Source organism: Populus nigra, chromosome 15 (genome assembly GCF_951802175.1).
Source record: "Populus nigra chromosome 15, ddPopNigr1.1, whole genome shotgun sequence".
Classification (NCBI taxonomy): Eukaryota; Viridiplantae; Streptophyta; class Magnoliopsida; order Malpighiales; family Salicaceae; genus Populus; species Populus nigra.
In genome coordinates this window covers 2,924,149-2,933,379 of record NC_084866.1, presented here as the reverse complement: position 1 = coordinate 2,933,379, position 9,231 = coordinate 2,924,149, and the positions used below count along the sequence as shown (strand labels likewise).

The 9,231-nt window shown below is 33.7% G+C and overlaps 1 protein-coding gene across 1 annotated transcript; it reads left to right on the top strand.

Annotated features, from left to right (window-relative positions):
• The first annotated feature begins 5,173 nt into the window (after positions 1 to 5,173).
• LOC133674898 (proteasome subunit beta type-4-like) lies at positions 5,174 to 7,941 on the top strand. The gene is made up of 7 exons (XM_062096192.1): positions 5,174 to 5,312; positions 5,417 to 5,492; positions 5,601 to 5,677; positions 5,894 to 6,023; positions 6,142 to 6,301; positions 6,418 to 6,603; positions 7,583 to 7,941. The coding sequence occupies exons 2-7, from the start codon at positions 5,425 to 5,427 to the stop codon at positions 7,694 to 7,696; spliced, it is 735 nt and encodes a 244-aa protein (XP_061952176.1). The 5' UTR covers positions 5,174 to 5,312; positions 5,417 to 5,424; the 3' UTR covers positions 7,697 to 7,941.
• Positions 7,942 to 9,231: the final 1,290 nt, after the last annotated feature.

The following is a 9,231-nucleotide window of genomic DNA, read 5'->3' as shown; positions in this document are numbered from 1 at the left end:
CTAGAGAAAGGGTTATAATAAATACATGTAGAGGAGGAGGATTACATCCACTCTACTCAACTCATCAACTCTCATTGCTGCTCTTGCAGCTGCTGCAATGGCAACAAGGCTGCTGCCATTGCAGCTCTCTTTCTCTCCACTCTCTTGCACACACTCATGTTCTCTCTCACTCTCACAACTCTCTTCATTTTGCTCTCACATAATGCCTCTATTTATAGGCATTTCATGGTGCTGCTCCACTTGTTCTTTTGTCAATAATGGTGGCTGCCAAACTTACCAAACTTTGACATTAGACAATGGTTGTTGGCTGCCACCAACAACCCACCATTGCAGCCATCTTCTTTGACAATGGTGGCTGCTGCAATTATGGGTTGTTGCACATTAATGGCAACCAACCTAACAGAACCAACACCTGTATCGAAGACAGCCTGCACATATGATGTCTGAGGTTGTTTTTGTTACATGCCGAGCTGTTCTCTGGGCACATCGTCGAAGAAATTCATGCTACAATCTTGCTGCGGTTTGTAGTTGACCTGAATGCTCCAAAGCGCAGCTAGAAAATATATGTGTTTGTTTAGCTTGCTTGCCATAGACGGTGCAATAATTGAGGGGCATACGGGTTCATACAAAGGATCTCTTTGGTTGTTTTTCTATTTTTATTAATCTGGTCTTCAAGTGACCATACAATATTAGATGATGAAGGAAGTGTTAGGTTGGTTGCTATTAATGTGCAACAACCCACAATTGCAGCAGCCACCATTGTCAAAGAAGATGGCTGCAATGGTGGGTTGTTGGTGGCAGCCAACAACCATTGTCTAATGTCAAAGTTTGGTAAGTTTGGCAACCACAAATGTTGACAACAAAGCAAGAAGAGCTGCCATGAAATGCCTATAAATAGAGGCATTATATGAGAGCAAAATGAAGGGAGAGTTGTGAGAACGTGAAGAGCGAAAGAGGAGTTGCTGCCATGGGCAGCAGCCCTGTTGCCATATGCAGCAGAGTGTGTGAGTTGGGAGTTGAGTGATCCTCCTCCATGTATTTATTGTATCCTTTCTCTATCCCTAAATAATATAGACTCTCTCCCGTGGATGTAGGCGATTTGTCGAACCACGTAAAATATTGTGTCAGTGTGCTTAACCCTCCTATGAGCAACTATCAGTACACCACCGGTCCGCGCATGAGGTGCTGGAATTCCCCAACAGGAAGCTGATGGACCTCAACAGGCAAGCTGATAAGAAATAATTCATCAATAATTAAATCACCACAAGAAAAAAAATGAAACAATGTTTAGAAGCCATATAAAACCGATCAAGGATGAAAAAACATATTAATGGTAGTAAGCTAACGCCTCTGGTGTGTCAGTGTTAATGTACCAAAGAGAAGCAGTTGTTCCATTTAAAAACTTGGTTGGCCTGATAGCTCAAAAAATCACAATTGAACTCAGAAGTGAAATCAATGAAATATATTCTAAAAAAAATCCATAAACAACTAGGAATTAGGAGTTCAAAGGCAATAAAAATTAACATAACCTTGAGACTCTGTGACATAGAAGCCTGCAAATGCTATTATGATCAAGGATTAAAGTGTTTGAAGAGAAGTATCATCAAAATCCCCTCCCATGGAGTTATGCGCATCTCATCACCCTTTTGATAGAGATTGAGAAAGCATGGTCAAAAAAGCATTGAAAAAAAAAACAGAGTATATCAAGTTTTGAAGCGAACTGTATATTTTCAAGTATAAACTCCCTCTTGTTTTCTAATGTTTGCCCATGAATCAATGCTTGCTCAAGCGGCTGAATAACTTTAAGCCTTCCAAGAACATCTAGATAAAAAAAAATTAGGTGTATAGGTCTAGTAGAAGATATACTGATCTTGTCAAACCTGCGAGAATTGAAACCTTTCCTAGAGAGAGAACATATGCAGAGTATCATCCCTATAACTAGGGCTTCAATTTTTTCAACCAAATAACAAAATGTCTAATGACCAATGAGTCCATAAAAAATACTGAAATATCCCTATAACTAGGGCTTCAATTTTTTCAACCAAATAACAAAATGATAATTTAACTTTATTTAAAAAGACAACATTAGTATCATCCCAAGCCTTCAGAGCTTGGAAAATTCATTGTGGAAGTTTACAATGGAGAGTGTCTTAGTTCACACTACACTTGTATAGGGTTATTAGATCCAAACGCTTTGGACGTGACAACCATACCAGACTCAAGCGTCTTGGGTCTGGCATGGTTGTCAGGCTCAAGGTGTTTGGGTATAACAAACATGTCTGATTTGACTAACAACAAATAAAAAAAAATAATTGTGCACTTTAGTTGTCAAGAGAGAGAAAAGAAAGAAAAAACACAAACAATTGATTACCGCTTGACAATCTAACCATTATCTGTCTACACGCGCTACACCATGTGGAAGAGGGCACATTTGCGCATCCAATTAGATGGTAGATGGTCAGATTTGGCCACCAAGAAGCGTCATACGCGTCTCCTTAATGGTGCCGGCACCACCCATTCGCTGGGGAAGAAAAAGAAAGCCAAAGAAATGTTTATCTGCTCGCGAAAAGATAAGAAATTGAAAGTGAAATTACTATTACAATCCACAGTAAAAGATCTCTTAATCTACAATAATTTTCCCACGCCATTTAGTTTTTGTTATAATGAACATGGAAGGGAAATATTCTAAGATAAAAAGAGCTCAAAGCCCTTGTGAAAATCACAAAATCAACACCAATAAAATGAATAACAAACCAGCCTAGAAAATAATTTTAAAGCCTAAAAAAAAAGAATCAACAATTCAGGTAATTGATAGGGTAACCAAGCCGAAAAAGGACCAACATAATTTCTAGAAAAGAGGCACAAATAACACAGGGAATAACATACAAACCTAGAAGCTAGTTATGTCACCTTGATAGAAAATGATAACAAAGGAAAAGTTTATATAGCACGCAACACCAATGACACCCAATTTCCCAGGAAAAAAAAATGCACACTCAACTAAACAATGCCTCTCAAACACAAACAAACCTCTTACCAGTAGAAAATGAATCACATAAAAAGGGGAATAAAAGATCCAATATCATCTAAATTTAAAAGAAACCAAACTAAAAAGAAACAATTAACTTATCTGGTAATTCTAATCGAAACCAAATGATAGATAACAAAGGTGGGGCAACATGTAACGCCCCGTACCTTTTATGCAATTATTATTTTACTAATTGTCTTGAATGTGAAAAATAAAATAATGTTTTTTATCTTTATTTAAAATCATTTTTCATTTTTATTTATAATGCAACTCTATCATTGCATCATATCCATCTTACAAAAGATTTTTACAACACTTTGGTATAATCAAATTGTATCCATATCAAATCATCAACTAACTTATACAAGGGTTTATCTAATACAAAAACTAAGCAAATAAATATTTGGTATCATTATTAGGGTGTCAAAAGGATGTATTTGTAAAATCAACAATAAATAGCACATATAGTATAGCATATCTGCATTCATTTATTTCACTAATTTTTTTCTTGGTTGTATAAACAAAGACATCAATATAAAACTATACATATACATAATTGTTACCATGATATAGCTATGACTATGTGGACAATCTCAAATATTGACAATCCTTTTACAAATGTATTCACGCTATACTTTGTTTACATAAGATTTCCTCTTTTTCCACCACAGTATCCTCTGGTGAAACCTTCAAATTTTATCCCACAACGTTAGTCTTGTTGATATATGTATCAACAATAACCCTTTTAGATTACATTATAGTATATCCTTACTATTCTTCATTATAAGAATCTTACTTATAATCATAACATTTCTCACATTCGGTTTTGGGAAAGGAAAGACTTCACGTATATTCTAGCACGATTGTCACTCTCTGTCACAATTTACTTCATATGATATGAGAGGAATACTTTTATCTTCAACTAGCACTACCGATCACAACATGATATGGCGGAAGAGATTTTTAGTTTATTGAGATTACTTTATATTTTATTTTTCTTATATGCATCTTAACTTACTTCAAAAAACAATAATAATTAATGTACTGCTTTTTATCATTTTATTTCAACCAAAATTTAAATTATATTACTAAGAGTTTTTATTCCTATCTATAACAATTATTTTCTTAATTATCATTTCTCACTTGCAAATTATCATATCTAGCATTGATTCACCAATTTTGAGATAGGGTTTACACAACAACAAACCCAAAATCTGGTTGGAAACCAACCATATAGCAAATCCCCAACTAAAAGCCTAATCTCTCTCAATGAACAAGAACAAGGCAAGGACATCAAAAAGATGTGCAAGCCAATACCAACATACAGATCCCAAAGGAATTTAAGAACCCAAAAGAAGAGATTCCAGATTTCACAGGAGACAATAATCATGTTTCTGTATTCATGGTTTGGATTTCGGGTGGCTTGTGGATCACATGTCAAGATTTTAATAATCAAATAAAATGTGATTGGTTTTAGAAACTTAAATAAAAAATGCACCTTAAAAATCCAACAAAAAAAGAAAAAAAATGTGTTTATTTTGCAGCTTTGGATAACTTAGAATAACACAGTAAAAGAAAAAGCAATTGAATGTGTGTAAATAATTTTACAATATCCCGTGTACATCACATTTTATTCACCCGATAATATCAAACATTATCCTTGAGAAAAATAAATATTATTGTTAAAGAATTATTTAAATTATATTTGAGAAATTTATTTATTAATTAAAATTTTTAAATTGAATTGATCATTTTATATAATATCAGTGTTTTGTTAATAAAATAGTTAGCTTAAACTAGTTATTTGATAATTTTTTATTTTTAAAATTGCATTTTTATTTATCTAAATATATATATCATGTATAGACTATTTAAAGGAAAATTAATGCATAAAAAATACTGTGAATTGTGCCTATGAGTTACAAAATAGCAATTAAATTTATTTCATAAACATTCAGAAACAATTAAAAGTAACACTTTTTTCTCTCTCCATCAAAACAAACACTAAAACGTAATTCAAACCTTCTTTAAATTTTATAGAAAGGCCACGGGCCCAAATAAGCCCAAACTTTCAAGCCTTTGAACTAAGCTACTTGGCCCGCCAGGGAGAGTATAGAAATCCGAATTTTTCGAATTTATTAATTCTTGAAAAAAGAAAGAGTGGGATTTTCTTTTTCTTGTGCGAAAATTAAAGTCTTATAAAAGAAAAGCATAGTATTTTCTTTCACCAAACAGATCACAGACCCTTTCTTGCTCTCTCTTCTCTCTCGATCGACACTAAAGTGTAAGTCTTTCTTACTGAAATTTAGTAACTCTTTCAAATTTTTAATGGGTTTTTGCTAATAACTCCTTCTCGTCGTTGTTTTTGTTGATTTTTTTCAAACGCAGTTTAAAGAATGGGGTCTAGTTCTGAAACCAAACAGAACAGCCTTTTGAGCTCTGAACCTGGCATTCAAAGAACCCAGTATGCCGCCCTTCTTATCTCTGTCGTTATCTCGGTGTTTATTTGGAAGTTTTATTGTAAAACTGGAGATTTTTTTAGGGTTTTAAATTTGTTGCTGTATATATGTAGGTATCCATATGTGACTGGGTCATCTGTTGTTGCTTTGAAATATAAAGATGGGATTTTAATGGCTGCTGATATGGGAGGTTAGTTTCTCTTATACCCATTATCTAGTTATTATCTATATGAGTTTTTTTTTTTTAATGGTTTACTGTGGAGGTGCTTAGGGTTAATAACTTAAAGGGGGGAAGTGTGATTTTGCGCTTATTTGTACCTAATAACCGAACCCTTTAGAAAGAATTGCTAGAAGTACTATAATAATTCTTGTTGTTGATATATTTTGTGGCATTGATAATTGATAGGTTCTTATGGGTCCACACTGCGATACAAGAGTGTGGAGAGAATTAAGCCTGTTGGGAAGCATTCTCTTATTGGTGCTAGTGGAGAAATAAGTGATTTTCAGGAGATTATGCGTTATCTTGATGAGCAAGTGTAAGTTTTAGGGTTTGCTGCTGAGAGAAAAGTAGATTAATAGTTTTTGCTTGTATTGCTGTTGTTTTTTGTATTATGTTATTTAAATTGTTGGTTGACATTGTCTAATTATCTGCAGCTTGAATGACAATATGTGGGATGATGGAAACTCTTTGGGGCCTAAAGAGATTCACAGCTATTTGACCCGAGTTATGTATAATAGGCGTAACAAGTTTGACCCGCTTTGGAATACACTTCTTCTTGGTGGTGTGAAAAAAGGAAAAAAATTTCTTGGCATGGTGAGCATCAGTTATATAAGCTGTTTTCTTTTCTGTTTTTAAACCTCAAAATAAGAGGAGTGAAAAGCTGTTTGCATTTTATGCATATGGGTCATTTGTGTTTATGTGTGTTGCAGGTCACTATGATAGGAGTGAACTTTGAGGAGAATCATGTAGCAACTGGATTTGGAAATCACATGGCACAGCCAATACTTCGTTCTGAGTGGCATGAGAACTTGACCTTTGAAGAAGGTGTTACATTACTGGAGAAATGTATGCGAGTACTTCTGTATCGTGATAGGTCTGCTGTCAACAAGTTTCAGGTTCTGCTCCGTTTTCCTTACAACTTTATGAGTTTAATGTGTTATGGAATGAGATTCTAGAAAAGTAATAGAATTTCATGTTACTTTACTGGAATTGCTGCCGTGCGGGTGCCTACATGGTGAAAGAAAGGTTAATGCTTGATACAAAATGGTTAGCATTAAGGTGCTACTAAGTTGAGTTGATTCTCTTAGGTGCATATATCATTGTTTTATGCTCTTTTAGTTCAATTTTGTTTTTCTTTTTGTTCATGTTGAATTGTCACTGCACTTCAAAATTTAGGTAACAACATTGATGTTGGAATCATATCATCTTGTGTGGTGATATGTTTTTGTGGTTTAAATTTCTTTATACTTTTCCACAAATCCTTGCTGATAAAAATCAGAGTAAACAAGCTTTTAATTCGTCAATCATGGTGAAATAATCTGATTTTAGTATACTCCCCTAATCCTGGTTAAAAAAAGCAATTTTTGGCAACAGCGAGCTTATTGATGGGGTGTAAAAGATGAATGTATCATTTTATGTTGTTGAAACTTGTAATAATCTCAAATTTTTTTGGCAACAGCATTTTATAATGATTTTTAGTGAATAGAGATTTTCTCAAGGGGATCCTGTACAAGTAGTGTCTACTAGGATGTGCTGAGTATCTGTGCAGTTGCACACCTTAGGAAGACTTGTTTCTAGTAAATGATCTTCAATTTAGTAACTGTGGCAAGCTGCTTTGGGATTTCCAAAAATATACTTAACAGGGGCTTAAACTGGATGGTTGAGGACCAGCTCAGCATCGAACCTCTTTCTATAGTTGTTTGTGCTAAGGGTCTTGATTTTCTACCATGACTTTAAGGAAAAAAATGCATCTAAAGGAAGCAAATCTTTCAATCATTGTTGTTGGATGTGTTTCTTTAGTCTAATACCAGATAATTACATGAAGCAATGTTGTCTAATTTGACATCTGACGAGTTCACAATTTCCCAACTGCAGATAGCTAAGATTACTGAAGAAGGTGTAACAATTTCACAGCCTTACGCATTGAAGACGTTCTGGGGATTCAAGGCATTTGAGAATCCAACTGCTGGTGCCGAGGGATCATGGTAGTCATCCAGGAAGGAGCCACTTCGGAAACCTGTATCCAGTCAATTTACAAATGGGACCAAACGAACATGACGAGTTGGAAGTTATTGGAAGTCCTTTGATTTTTTAATTAATGTTTAAAACCATGGCTTGTTAGCTTGGCTTGATCTAAGCCACAGCACAAATTCTGGTTTAGAGTTGGTGGCTGGCTCGTGAGGAAAAGGGATTTTTTGAAATCATTTGAACCATAAATAATTAATCTTCGTGTACCTGCTGCTACTTTACTGCTATGAATTATGGGTATTTTCGCTTATTAGCGCAAAAAGCAAAAATTTTGGCCATATAACTCGATAAAAAAAGTATGGTATTGGTGAAATAATATACTGTTTCCAATCATGACATGTAAAAAAGTTGTGATTGAGAAATATGATATTTGACAGATGATTTTTCTTGGAACTGCAAATATTTTTCGAACTCCAAATTACCTCTAAATCGAAACCCTAACAAAACTTGAACTATATGTTAAAATTCTAACCAACTTTTAACTTTAATTAATGTCTATACTATACTGACAAGTAACAACTAACCTTATCTATAATCTGTAAATGATAAAAACTAACCCAACTCTAATCACTCGTTAACCTTAATCCAAATCTCAAACCCAAACTCTAATTACACCATTAACATCTCTAATTACACCATTAACAATCAAGTTCTTTAATAATTAAAAACTAAGTCTTAACCTTAATCCAAATTACAAACCCTAACCTTAAATCATTAACCCTAATCCAAAACCTATAACCCCAAACCTTTAACCGGAAAAAAAAAGAACCTAACTAATCCAAATTGTAATCAAAACATCAAAAATCAAGCAATTACATACTCCAAACCCTAATCTTAAAAATTAAATTAATTCTAAATCCAAACTCAAAACCTTTTTCAAGCAACTTTTAATCACAATTTCCTCTAGATTTAAGCACAGTTTAGGAATGCAGTGCAAACCGCATTCCATGAAATTTTAATTTTTTGTCTTAAATTATGTTTTCAGATCGTTTTGATGTACTGATGTCAAAAATAATTTTTTTAAAATAAAAAAACATTATTTTGATGCATTTCTACATGAAAAACACTTTGAAAAACAACTACTACCACACTCCCAAACACCCTCTTAGAGTGAATTGTATGAAAACTACATTTTGTATATTTTATGCAATGTTTCAGTGTTGTCCATATGTCGATATTGTTAGTACAAGCTACAGGAGCAACTGCAAGTTTAGCTGCCTCGAACGGAGTCCAAATTACCTATAACATAAGTGTTAAAATTATACATGTTAGTAATAGTTAAAAGTTCATTTGAATTATGACACAAGTGATGTAATACATACTTGGAAAGGTTGTTGACTATCTAGCTCGCTTCGATAAAACAACAACATGTGTGTGAGATTATCTTTAAACACCTTAATCTTACACCACCTAACATTACAAATAACAAAATTTGATCATGTTTAATATTGTGAGAGCTAAGACAATTTAGTTGCATATAATAAATTTAAACAACT